Genomic DNA, 14,998 nt, shown 5'->3' on the forward strand with positions numbered 1-14,998 from the left:
ACCCCCCGCTCCACACCCAGGGGTTGAAGTGGTGGACTTGTTTAGTGTCATCGCATAGATTTTTGAAAATTATTGAACACGTATTTTTCAGTTTTTAGATCCGATGTTCATTTCGCGAATTATTCGGCCTTTCCGCTACTTTTGGGACACCCTGTATATAACACTCATTCATCATGAAAGATCACCTGTTTTTCATTTAAATAAAATTGTTCTGTTCATCATAATGCACACTTTAAAAATAATCTACTTACTAAAAAAATACTTTTGCAAACTAAAATTTGACTATGTTCAATAAATTTTAAAAATTATTTTTCAGTATGAATTTTTTCAAAATATAAAATATAATTACTTTATACCAGTTGTTAAAGACAAATGGCTCATTAGTGATTATCGATCAGAGATCGGAATTCTTGCTGATATGGTTTTTTTGCAGTATAAATGATTCATTTAATTTGTAATTTTGGGTGTCGATTACAGTGTATATGTTTCCCACGCCTCTAATATCTGTCAATGTTTTCGTTAGTAGCATACCGTGATTGTGGGAAATGTGTATTATGCACATTCCATACAGACCACTGTCGCAGACACAAAGATTTTCTGTTAAACTATTAATAACTACCCAATATGTGAATTTTTTTTATTAATAAATATGTTGTTTCCAATTTATCTCTCAAAATTATCCAATAATGTTTTGACAAAAATGCGTTTATGTAATATAGATTTAATTTTTTTCTTTCCCGAAAAGCTAGGGGGGGGCCACGGCCCCCCCCCTGCCCGTGTGTATGGGCGCCTATGACGCGATTAATAGCTCGATCGCGATGTAAAACAAACTATTTTGTTCTGGCATCGACATCGCTGTAAACCGTGATTGTAGGTCGCGGAGGTGAACTCGTGAAACATTCTTGGTATGTGTGATCTCATAAGAAAGTGAAGGTTTGTTTCACATCGATGTAGCGACCGCGACAGCGACCTCCACCGCGCACATCCATGTATCTTCGGTATGTCCATACACTTAGACATTTTTGATGGGTGTAGATATATATCGCTAGTCTTATCGTAACGATCTTTTTTAATGTATGTGTAACAATTTTGTATGTCTTTTTTGTGTTAACTTGTACGGATTTTTAAGTATAGAGTAACCTAATCAACTCGTAATTATTATTTTCAGCCACGCCAAAACCCATACCTACCCTCATCGTTGACGCAGCCCGACAAACAAACGAACTGGACAGAATTCATAGCCTACTTGGACGCAATTCAACATCAGCCTTACATAGTGACATACATATGCTCCCAACATTAGATATTTGTACTTTGGAGTTCCCAGAAAACTACACTTTTTCAGCAAAATCTCGAATAAACGCCTGCAATCTTAAAAAAATATACGAACAAAGCCAGTTCATGGCAGAAAAAGAAAAAATGGAGCGCTTAGCGTCATTGCCCGATCTAGTAAGGCCACAGTCTCAGCAGAGGCATATCAGGCATCAACGGCAGCATATGAGTAACAAGCAGACTGAGGATTTAGACACTCATGACATTAGGTCTAGGATAATGGGACAAAAGATTGTCCTAAGGCACGAGGAATTACAAAACTTGACGCATAATAATCCAAATCTGTCTGTAATTAACCGATAATTATTTTTTCAATATCATAAATGATAAGACTGTGTTGTAACTTGATAGGTTATGTTTCTATTTGATTCATTTTAGAATTTTTTGTAGATATAACAAGTAGGTACCGTAAAAAATTTCCTATTATCCAAAGGTCTTGATTGAATTTTTAATGACTTTTCGAACATGTAATTATTTAATCTCATAATAAAAGATTTTTAATTTATACTTAAAATATCTATACATGTGGTAACTTTTTTCTCGGAGAAGTGAAAACCAATCATTTTAAAGACATCTTTCAGATGTCACAAACTGAAAAAATAGTAAACTAGCTTTACAAGAACCATAAGCACATTTGTCGGTTTACATCTTGCGAAAAAAGAAATATTTCCATAAATATTTACTCAATAGTAGTTGTTTTAAATAGTTACTATTGGGTGATACTATCACTGATCTAACAGTTAGTACTAGTAGATCTTGTAGGATGTCTTTGTTTTGTGGTGAACCATTGCCTAGTACTTAAGACATTATTTTGGAATCGTTCTATTATCGCTAAGCTGGATTTTTCAAAACGGATTTAGTATGGCATTGTATGCTAGTAGTTTGTTTCTTATTGATGACTAGGACTTTTTCCAAGTAATCAATATTATTTTCTACATGTGGTGTCAGGATGTTTATTTTTTTTTTCTTCAAGAGTCTTCTTCTTCTTTTTCTTTTTGTATAGACATGAATCTGTCTGTTTTTTCAATGTGCCTCTAGTAAGTTTTCGTTCCATCGTTTTCGTGGTCTTCCCACTGATCGTCTTCATATTGGGGACCGTCTTTCGCTGTCCTGACTACCCTATTTGCTGCCATTCGGCTTATGTGGTCATTCCATTATATTCTTCTGTTTCTTACCCAGTTATTAATGTTATCCACCTTGCATCTCCGTCGTATATCTGTACTTCTAGCTCTGTCCCATAGAGTCTTACCATCGATTTTTCGAAGGGTTTTCATCTCCGCTGTTTCGAGCAATCTTTTTGTCCTCTCTGTGTCGGGTCGTGTTTCTGCCGCGTATATCATTATTGGTCTGATGACTGTTTTGTAAATTCTACCTTTCATTTCTTTTCCGATATTTTTATTTCTCCATATTGTGTCATTCAGGCAACCTGCGGCTCTGTTTGCTCTATTCACTTGATCTTCCACTTCTGTTTCGAGTCTTCCGTAGCTAGATAGTATGATTCTATTTAAACTCCATCACTTGTTCTATTATATGACCTTCCAACTCCAATTTACATCTTATTGGATCTGCTGTTATAACCATGCATTTTGTCTTTTTTGAGGAAATTAACATGTTAAATTTTCTGGCGATTATGTTGAATTGGTGCAGCATACGTTGTAAATCATCTTCACTTTGAGAGATTAGTATTGCATCGTCCGCATAGCAGATTATTTTAAATTGTTTTTCTCCCATTTGGTATCCTTTTTTAGTTCTTACTTTTTTTATTATTTCGTCCATGATCAGTTTGAACAATAAAGGACTCAAGGAATCCCCCTGTCTTATTCCATTGCCGGCTTCAATTGGGTCAGTTAGTAATCGACGCTGCAACAGAATCACTTGGAGAGAGAGAAGTAACGAATACTAGAAGAAAACCCCGTGGTTTAGAGAGAAAGTTAAGATAAAATGCGAAGAAAAGAAGAAAGCCTTTTTACAATACAGAACAAAACAAACACAACAGGCATACAACCACTACAAACGAATCAGAAACGAAACGAATACTTTAGTGAGTCAAATAAAAAGGGAGCACTGGCAGAGTTTCTCAAAACAGATGGAACACGACTTCTACGGAACACAAAAAGAAGTATGGAGAATGATTAGAGGGCAAAGAAAGGAGATGAACGAATTCTTCAAGAGTGATCCATACAATGGTTTTGTCCATAAATAGGCCTAGTACTTTACAGTATCTACCATGGAGTTGATGCATCTTTGAGTAAAATTTGAAGTGATGACAATGCGAGATAACTGTGTGGCTTACACGATGTGTTCTGCTCTAACAAGGTGATCATCTGAATTTACCGCCATTTGTTCATCTGTTTTAATTGTACCTGATGTAGCCCTTTGTCAAAGGTTTAACTCACATCGATAAATGCTGTTAAGCATTATTTCTTGTTTTCAAAATAATTTTGGATTAACTTTATCATTCGATAGATGTATGTTTTATTGTTGAATTTTTTGTTTTGAAACCGAATGTATTAGTCTCTTCACTAGTTTTTCAGTTAGTAGATGTATTGGTCGGCAAAAAGTTGTCTAGTATTGAGGTTTTCTAGGTTTGGATATTAGGATTGAGCTGGAATATATACGAGTATTATGATTGTGTTTATAAAGGAGAAGCATACCTTTTCGGAATAATTATTTCATGATTTTCCTAGTGATTAAGCCGTGCCCTGGGGTAATATTTTGCATTTTATAATATGTTGGAGTGTTTAAATTAAGAAAGAAAAGTTATTTCGTAATTTTTATTTATCCGCATTGCAAGACGATGGAAAACTGTTTGTAGCAGCTAGCGAAAGCTGCCTTATCTCTGTTGGTTTCTCACCATAGGTTGTTGTCTGTGTTCCCTTTTGACGTTAGGTTTTCGGTATAATTTTAGAAACCTCGTTTGTAATATTCATTCTTTAAAGCATTTGAATAAGCATTCTTTTAAACGTTTATATTCCACTGTAATTAGTTATATTTTCAGGAAATCTTGTGTTTTGCTAGATTTTGTTGGTGTTATTCTTCTTTAGTCTGCTCTCTTTTACTTAAAGAACGAAAGCTCCTTTTTGGGAACCGACCAGTGATGCTATTGATTTGCAAGGGGTGTCCTGTATTAATTCTGTAAATTTTTGCACTTGATTGTACATTTCTTTTATTTTTAATCAGATATTTGTATTTACTTCGTGCTCTATTATTTCCCTAAATAGATTTTAGTTGGTAGCATTACGATGAATTATCGGTGGTCTTTGTGTTACTTGGATTTTGGTTGAAACCGTAGCTCTTGCTGGTTTATGATCTGATGCAATATCGTAATTTGGTTAAATCTTATGGTTAAATATTATTTGGAAAATCCTTTAGTCACAAAGAACTTAAGTCAATCTGGGTATTTGTAGGGGTCAGTAAGTTCGTGCATCCGTGGAAAGATAATTATTGAATGACTTCATACAGCTTTCCTCCTTTTCTTGTCGCTGTAAGACGAGATCTCCAACTGGTGTGGTTTGCATTGTAATCATCTCTTGCTGGGAATAGTTGATTTCATCGTCATTATCAACAGTCGCTTATTATATCCGATTGACAACGGGCAAATATCCATCCAACAAATATGGGACTTGTTTATTTTCTTTAGCAGATTTTATTAGTATGAATTAGAAATCTTTTATGATGATAGGATAGAAATTTTAATTTAATTTTAGTTTTTCTAGAGTGTGCCAATATTGGATCAATTAAAAAACATTTTTATTCACTTTAATTATTATTGTTTCTTAGAGGAAATTAGTTTTAATAGATCCATTATTCTAAAATGTTTAAGTGTGTATATAAAATGACAAGAACTTTATCCGAAATATTTGATAGAGCGTATTGAATTATCCAGTTTATACTAGTGTTAACTACAACTAATGTTTGATAGAAGTATTATAATTATTGATGTACCAATTTGTACCAATTATACCGTAAGAAGCAGGGCGTAAAGGTTAAAAAAATAGATTGACATAAATACTTAGTCACATAACATTACTTGAAAACATGCAACCTCTTCTTCATTAGGTGCCTTTTTTATTTCAATTGAACGGCCAACATTACTGCAAATTGATTAATAGCCGAGTCGGGATAGCATTTGACCTTGCATTAGGAACTGCCTTACATTTTATTTTTCTAATCTTTAGGTAGAGTCAATAGTAGTGCAAATTTAAAATCTCGACTGAATTCCACGCTTGCGTTAGCCGCCATCTTGATTTTAAACGAAAACCGTTTCTGCTCAATATCTCCGCCATTTTCAACTTTTCGACAAAAATTATACAAACTAAAATTGTTTAAAATATGATTTTTTATAATTTCATTTATTACAATTTTTTCCGTGCGGTCGATATTTTCCGAGTTATGGCGGAAAATAGTGACAGTTAGAGCATACTAATTGAATTATCTCGTTTAATATTAGTTTTACAACAAAAATGAACCTATACAAAAATGAAGAAAATTAAATTTTAAACAATTTTGACCTCCTTCACTTTTTTGCTAAAATCAATATTTAAGGTAGTAGGTATGAGGTAAAGGCGCGAGCGTAAGACCTGATCCATTTTATACCAATTGTTTTTGTTCAATGTCTACGCCATTTTCAACTTTCAACAAAAACGGCCAGAACTAAAATTGTTCCAAATATGATTTCCTAAAATTTCTTTTTTAACAATTTATTTCGTGCGGTTAATATTTTCAGAGTTAACCGAGAAAATATTAAAAAGTGGTGGGGGGAGTATAATTATTGAATTAAATCTTGTTTCCGAGCTGCTCCAAATTTTATACTTCTAATCTTTAGGGGAGGTTATTAGTAGTATAAATTTAAAATCTCGACTGAATTCCGTCGTTGCGTTAGCCGCCATTTTGATTTTAAAGGTGAACCGTTGTTGCTTAATATCTCCGTTATTTTCAACTTTTCGACAAAAACGGTAGGACCTAAAATTTATGGAAATGCAATTTTCTTAATTTCTTTTGCAGAATTTTTTATATGCGATCAATATTTTCCGAGTTAAGGGTGAAAATAATGGAAGAGGTGGGAAAGCATAATTAATGATTTGTCTCGTTTATTATTAACTTTACAACATAATTGAGCATAAACAAAAATAAAGAAAATTATATTTTATACAATTTTTGAAACTTCTAATGAAACACCAACCAAACTACATAAAAGACATCAATAATAACTTACAAGTATAAAGATCACTTAATTTAATTATCTAGCGAGTTTATTGGTTTAATTTGCCTGTCGATAGTTTAAGTTTCATGTCAGTTAATATATTTTTATATTTCAATATATTTTTTTACATTTTGGAATTTCCCCCATTCACCCCACTCGTAGATCCGCCACTGGTTCTCTCGAAAAATTGTAGTAAATCGCTATTGCAACAATTTCAGTCCTTTCACTTTTTGCCGAAAAGTTGAAAATGATGGAGATATTGAACAAAAACAATAATTGCTATAAAACCAATCAGGACGCTCGCGCCTTTACCGCATACGTACTACCTTAAATATTAATTTTAACAAAAAATGAAAGTGACCAAAATTGTATAAAATTTAATTCTCTTCATTTTTGTATAGATACAATTTTGGTTGTAAAACTAATAATTAGAGAGCGGAATATATGCAACAAAACATTACCAAAATATGCGCATATATATGCATTACTTTTACTACAAATATGCAGGTATTTTTTCTAAATTTGTCTAAATATGCAAATACATATTAAAAATACTCAAAAATAAAACAATATATTAAGTCGTAAGATCTACAGAAAAGTTGCCTTCAAAAATACGTAAAACTTTCCTCAAACAATCGAAGCCCTCATTTTTTTCTAAAACTTTTTTAAATTTATTTCTAATTGTAATCCCTGTATTTCCGGGAATTTTTTGACAATGAGCAGATAAAGTGTTAACAAGATTAACCGAATCACTTAATTGTAAATTCCTTTGTTCTAATTACTTTATTAGATGTGGTAAAAAACTAAAATTAACTTTTATGAACATAAGTTCTTTAGCAATTTGTACGTTACTTAAAGAACAAAGTACGTTACTTAAGCTGAAGAACAAAAGCGGAATTGTCTACAATTTGATGGATTTTTGTATTTTGATGCTTCTCTCTATGTCCGTCTTTATAGAAGTAAAAGCGAATTTGTCGAATAAAAACACTCTTTCCAGAAAAATTTCTTTTGTGGCACATGATGCTTTTGTTTGTCAGTTCCTCATTTAAAAAATGAAATGTGAAAATGAATGTAACTTACGATTTTGGAACAGGCCTTGCAAAATACTTTGTCTCCACTTAGCTTTAACTCGGGAAAACACTTTATCCAAGCACTTTTTTGAATGGTAGACATATTTAAATTTAATATATACCAATTATTTCAAAAACACTAAATACGATACAACGTTTACTTTAAACAAATTTTGGCCGGAAACTGACAAAATAATTATTAGACCCTTAAAAGCAGGTAGGTACCTGCGACTTGCTACGCTAATAGAGTAATATTTTTCTGGGAACACCCATAATTGTTAAATTCAGGTAGTAATGGGAAAGTCCAGATGAGCGATAGATAGATAAATAACGAGCTCGTTCATATCGAAGTTATGAAATTCCAACTAAGAGAGGAAAATTTTAAACTTTTATATAATTTATTTTTAAAATATGCCAAATAAATCGTGTTTAGCTTAAATATGCAATGTTGTGTTTGTTGTCTGAAAATATGCAATATATGCATCTATATAAACCTAAAATCTATATATAAACAGTTACTTGTACCACTAGAACACTCATACGATACCAGAAGTAGATCTCAGTCCTTTATTAGAACAAACTTAACAAAGAAAGTAGTTGGACAAAGAAACTTTGAATACCTTCAAATAAAAATATATAATTTGCTTCCTCAAACATACAAAACCTACTTAATTACTATAAATTCCTTTAAATTAATAAAGTGCATATTTCAGACGTATCTAAAAATAAATAATAGAAAAATGTTTAACCATCTTTTTGAATAAATAAATAATATAAACCTGTAAACCTATAATTAAACACAAAAAAAAATAAATAAAAAATAAACGCTCAAAAATTGATGAACTTCACTTCATACCATGTTCTTTTTGTTTATATTAATTTGTATTGTTCTTGCATGTAAAAATTTTACTTCTTAAAAAAATTATTATTATATCCAACACAATAAAATAATTGTTATGTTGTATATCTAACACAACTATACTAAAATGGCCCATGCACAACTTAATTGTTTTAATGGGTTCTATGGTTTGTTTGCGTTGAATACATAACAACATATCTAAAACACATAGATATTATATTGCATCATAATAATTATATATTTTTTTATATGTGTATATTTTTCAAGTGAATAAACGTTATTATTATTATATTATTATTATATGCACTTTGCATATATTCCGCTCTCTACTAATTATAAATGAGATAATTGAATAACTATGCTCCAACTGTCACTATTTCCAGCCATAACTCGGAAAATATCGGCTGCACAAAAAATTGTAATAATCGGAAATATAGAAAATTACATTTTCAATAATTTTAGTTTGGATACTTTCTGTCGAAAAGTTGAAAATGGCGGAGATATTGAGCAAAACGGTTCTCGTTTAAAATCAAGATGACGGCTAACGCAACGGCGGAATTTAGTCGAGATTTTAAATTTACACTACTATTGACTCCCTCTAAAGATTAGAAAAATAAATTTTGGGGCAGCTCCTAATGCAAGGTTAGGCCTGTTATTCGTCTAACCCGACTGGACTATAAGTTACATTTTAAAGTGCATAACATGCATCCAAAGTGCACAAACATGTCAAAACCAGTATACTAAGGGCCAGATTTTGTTATTAGGAAGGTTTTTGGGGCCACTGAACACGAATACGCAACCAGAACTTATCCCCGATGCACCTGGTGCCCAGGGTTGCTCCAAGGCACGTTTCGGTGGATACTGCTAAGACTCGTTGGAGTTTCGAAGATTTTCTGAACCAAATTAATGCAAACAGATTACTTTGGAGATTTTAGGATCGCTGAACACGAATACGTCATCAGAACCGACCCCCAGAGCACCTGTGTCCATGATCACTGCTGAGGCAGGTCATCTTCTGGAGTTTAGAGAGTTTTCGGCACTAAATTTAAACAAACAGATTACTTAGGGAGTTTTTGGGGTTGCTAAATACGAATATGACATCAAAACCGACTCTCGGAGCACCTTGTGCCGAAGGTGACTGACATAAACGTATCTTTTGGCATTTAGAGAGTATACGATTTTCGGAGATCGGTTCTGATAGAGTAATCGTGTTCAACAACCCCAAAAATCCTCACAGTAATTTTTTGTATCAATTTAGTTCTGAAAATTCTGGAAACTTCAAAATATGACGCCTCTCAGCAATGACCCTGAGAACCAGATGCTCCAGAAATCATTTCTGATGACGCATCCGTGTTCAGCGATACCAGAAACCTCTAAATAATCTATTTACATCAATTTAGTACCGAAAACCCTCTAATCTCCCGGTGACGTGTCTTAGCAGTAACCCTGGGCACCAGGTGCTTCAGGAGTCAGCTCTGATTGCGTATTCGTGTTTAGTGACCTCAAAAACCTCCTGAATAACAAAATCTGGCCCTTAATATACGTACTGATTTTGGCATATTTATGCACTTTTAGTTGCATATTATGCACTTTAAAATGCACTTATGCATTTCCACCCATTTTTCTAGTGTAGACTTTTCTTGACGTTATCTTGAATACAATGCAAAAGTTGCAAGTCTCTAGGTGCTGTATTTAAAAATCGATTGATTTGTTCCTAAATAACATTCACATAGGTATTTGTCGTTTTGGATCTGAGGGTTTTGACGACATTATTTCGGGTCATTTTTGGTTGGTATAGCCTGATCCTAAATGGTGAGTAATGGACGTTTTATTTCAGAAAACATCTTTCCTGATATCAACTAATAGTTCGACGATATATTGTCGACATAATCATTCGCGTTACAGGGTGTTTAGCGATTTTGTCCATTTTTTCTGGACCCATAACTTTAGAACCACCTTGTCTATTTTTTTGATATTTGGTACACATACGTGGTACACATTTGGTCTCATTTAGAACCTAAACGATCACAAGAAAAATCCAGGTCCGGAATAAAAAAAATTTATAAATTCATTGTAACCTTGAAACAACACCCTGCATATTTAAAAAGAACGCAAAAAATTAAGTTTAATGGTTTTCTTCAATTTTTTGGTCAGTCAATTTAATGACTTTAATTTTGAAATTATATTAAAATTTTCAAGAACTACGAGATTAAAAGGAAGGTATTATTAACTTTCAATAACAAATTATTAAAGTTAATGAACAAATACTGATTTTAAAAATAATCAACATTGTACATATTTCCCTCCTAACGTAGCTAACGAGTTAGTTTATTTGCGTAGGTATGCTAAATTGTACTTGCTCTAAATGCTCAATATTCACAATATTTATTTACTTAAATTTATGTAGTTTTGTTTTTACTGTTTTTAACTATTAAATATTTCGGATCCAAGAACATATCCTTGGCCAAATTATATTAGTAAATAATTTATTTATACTGTTTAATTTAACGGCTTTAATTTTGTATATATTAGATTTAATGTAGCTTAAGTTGTTATATTTTAAAATAATAAAATAGCAAAACAAATATTGCTACACGTCACTGATTCAATATGTCCGGTTTAATATCCAGTAATGTCCGGTAATAATGTCTGGTTTATAGCGTCTTACCCCTTCCAGGGCCTATTTTACTTAAAAGAAGGCCCTATGTACTATACGGGCCCCTAAATATAACTTAATTTTCGGGCCCCAAATACAACTTAATAATGATACTAGTTGTTCTCTAAAGTTCTTTAAAATGTGCCACTTCCTCCACTAAATCTTCAACATCGATATTATTCTCATATTCGGTAATAGTTTTTCGGTAGAAAAAATGTCCTTTTTTCAAAATTACTTAAAATTATTAGTGGTACCAAAAATCTTAAAGAGTAAAAAAATGTAGGTTTTGCTTTTCTGAATATTTCAGATTTTTGCTTTTTTGAAAGATAAAAATTGGTTAAGATATGACTGTTCAAAATTTGCATACCCTGGGTAGAGAATTTTTCATTTTAAAAATTAATAAATGAAAATAGTAGTTATCCTTGTGGGATCGGTACTCACCGGAGGGACCGCAGACGTTCGGATACAATTAGCGTCTCTTTGCAAAAACAATGACGACTTTTCTAAGTAACAAGACATTTACTCAACACACACACTACCCATTACAGTAGGTACCTAATTGGAAAAATCCACTGTACCATATCAATGACCATTAGTTGTTTTCGAGGCATTAAGCCAAATACAAAAATTACATACACTCGTGATTAGTGACTTGTTCAAGCCCTTTCTACTACAGCCCTTTTATAAATAAGCACTTTATACCGATAAAACTCACAGAGCATATAAACAATACATAAGTAAAGTAGCTTGTCAAACGGTAAGGATTAATTTCATTTGGGATGCTAATTAGGGGGTTATTTTCACCAGTTTTCTTTTACCCAAAAAATGGATCAACTTTATTCTGAGCGTGTGTTGCTTACTTTTTATGCTAGAAATTTTTTTATAAACAAGAATATTGCTTTTTTAAACATTTAAACAAGTTATGATGAGTTTTCCATGAAAAGTGCTTCATTTTTTGATTATTTCACGTTGAAACATTCGATTTGGAATTTGACGAATAAGAACCTACTTTTTATTAGCTACAACTCTGCTTCTACTGGGTCTACATACTGCACACATACACCATTTTTTCAATTTTTTAAAAGCTATAGGTATTTTTGCCAAGAATTTTTTTTTGATAAAATACTTAAAAATACTAAAAACGTGTTATATTTTGTTGAAAAATGAAGATATTCACTTGCAAATAACTCGAAATGTATTGACTTGATCACTTGATGAAAAAACTTTATTGAACAAAAGTTGCTTAGAATTAGTCAGTTTATCCACTTCCGGACTTATTTGAGGATATATTTTTTCACCCCCGAGAAGAGTTGGACTCAACCGTAGAGCAAAAACACACATTGGCACAATATCACTTTTTTATTTGACATATGTTAGCTATGCTTATACCAAATTTCATGTCAATCCAAGCTCTTGTTTCAAATCCAAAGGTTCTTTAAAATCCGGAGGTTTTGCAATATTTTACCGTAAGTGAATGGACTATAAGGCCCATCGGTGGGTTGAAATAGAAAAAAAAAACGTACCATACCAAAGTAATCACCAGTTTCTAAACAAAATTTGCAAAATTGATTACCAAATTGAGGGAATGATTAGAACATGGAATATAAAAATGCCTTTGAAGATAACTGCTTAATTTGTCTTGAAGTCGGTGGTATTTTCCTGATATTTGACAAAAGACAAAGCAAAAAACTGAGTTTGATTGGAAATCATAAATTAACCATTCTCTTTTTTTTTTCTCTCAGTTAGCCCTATTTGATTTTTTTAACATTTTAATTTTTTTTAAATTACTGCTTAAATATTTCAATGTTAATTAATGCATTTGTGTGGGATACCGGCCCCATCAAGTGCTCGGGCACTAGGCGGCCGCCTAGTCCGCCTAATGGTTAATCCGGCACTGGCCCTTGTCTTTCTTATCACTATGATAGACGGCTCTGTGTTCTCGTCATCTGTTTACTCTCACTTAGTTTAGCATGTAGATAGATGGACATGAATCTATAAGTAAGCGCTTGTTGGTTTGTTTGGACTAGTTGTTTGAAATCATCTCCAGTATACCTATAACTATTTTAAACAAAGATAACTCGAAGTTGTAATGTAACATGACCTAATAAAAAAGTTTTATGCATCCCTGCTTATTGATCATATTTTAACATCGCTAAGAAGTCAAGTATGACGTGCTGTAATATTATTATTTTGCGTTTAGTGTACGTATTACAACAAATTGTAATATATTAATAATGTCTTATATTATTCATATCTGTATAACATTATATTAACCACATTGTGGATTGTTTTATGTTGGTCGCCTTATAGAGCACCACCCACAGAATGTCGCCTAGCTGAATTTATATGATGTAATTTTTTAGAAAAATATTAGTATTTACTTATTTATAAAAGAACTTAACATTTAAAACCTTAATTCTACGGTTGGAATTCTTATAACAAGAACCGTTAATATTTTTACCTAATATCACAATTAATACAGTGAAAATGAAAGTGGCATAAGTCTTAAACTATTCGCTGCCGATCACCCCATAGCGTGTGATACGGTTACCTAAGTCAGGTGCCGTTCACACGCCAGCGAGTGATACAGTTGAAAATTTACAATAAATGCATGTGCACTAACAGAACATGCTTTAACATTGAAACAGGAGTTCAATTTCGAGGATTCCTGTATTTTGGCAAAAGAAACTAACCACTTAAAACGTATTTTCTTGGAAAAGTGTTACATACAATCTAATAATTATTCTTGCATGAACAAAAAGTCAGACATAGACAAACTCAGTAATATTTATTGGTATTTACTAGGACAACACTAAAAAAACCAATATTCTTTATATTATATACCTGGGTGTATATAATAAACCAATATACCTATTATACACCTGGATGTATAATATATTGCTTATCTTATGAGTTTTTAATTTTAAATAATATATCCTTTATAGGCCTCTGTAATTTAAAAAACTACACTAAGAAGAACAACTAATTATATTTTAATTTGATTGCTTTTTCTTTCTGTTTTCTTTGTATCAGAGTTGAAATAATTTTACAAAAATGCCACAAAATAAACACATAAAATAATTATGCTCACTAAATTTTAGAATGGATTTTGTCTATTATCTTCTCTTTTTTAATATTTGTGTTATCCGTGTTGAGTGCCGTCAAGCTTTTTTAAATAATCTCACGACTAGTAAGTGTATTAATATAATGTAATATTTGTAAATATTTACATTTTTGTTTTATCTGCATTACAGAGTCGATTCTGAGTCTTGATAAAGGGAGTAAACAATCCCAAGAGCTAGACAAAATGTCAAAAGAGTGTTTCTTTGATATCTTGGCCAACCTTCTGACTGCAACCCTCAATATTCAACTAGAGGTCTCAGCTCTCTAAAAAAGTACCAAATAATAAAAAATTTGAGTTTGCCTAGTTTTTGTTAACAGTAACTAATAATTTAATTTTGGTTACTAAACAATATGAATTTTTAGAAAAGCTTGGAATATGATATAAATATATTTTTCTCTGTAACCTCACTTATGCCTGGTTGTACCAACAAACCTTAAGCTCCAACTTAGCCCAGCTCAGCTTATAGATATGGCAGATATTATGATTATTATTACTGAGACGAAGTTTAAGATGCAATCCACTTAGCAGTCCATTGTGGCAAGCTGAAAATTGATCTAAGACTCAATTATGCAACGCCTATGTCTCGTAAGCTGAGCTTAAGGCACTTCTTAAGGTTAAGATCTGTTGGTGCAACCAGGCATTAATGTAGTAAAATAGTCTATATAGTATATATTTTCCTGAAAATGAATTTGTTTTTTATTTTATTGTATATATTGTAAATTAAAAGTTTGTGAAATATAATTTTTTAGTAAAA

The 14,998-nt window shown here is 32.1% G+C and overlaps 1 protein-coding gene across 2 annotated transcripts in view; it reads left to right on the forward strand.

Moving 5' to 3' along the window:
- LOC114332327 (uncharacterized) overlaps positions 1 to 14,998 on the forward strand; it is a 186,551-nt gene extending 171,553 nt beyond the window's left edge. The window contains exon 6 of one of the 2 annotated variants that reach the window (XM_050649765.1): positions 1,169 to 14,998. In XM_050649765.1, coding sequence (XP_050505722.1) covers positions 1,169 to 1,635 — 467 coding nt within the window. In that variant the 3' untranslated portion in view covers positions 1,636 to 14,998. The remainder of the gene's footprint in view (positions 1 to 1,168) is intronic. The other variant, XM_050649766.1, reaches the window with a different exon arrangement.

Source organism: Diabrotica virgifera, chromosome 4 (assembly GCF_917563875.1).
Source record: "Diabrotica virgifera virgifera chromosome 4, PGI_DIABVI_V3a".
In the NCBI taxonomy this organism is placed as follows: Eukaryota; Metazoa; Arthropoda; class Insecta; order Coleoptera; family Chrysomelidae; genus Diabrotica; species Diabrotica virgifera.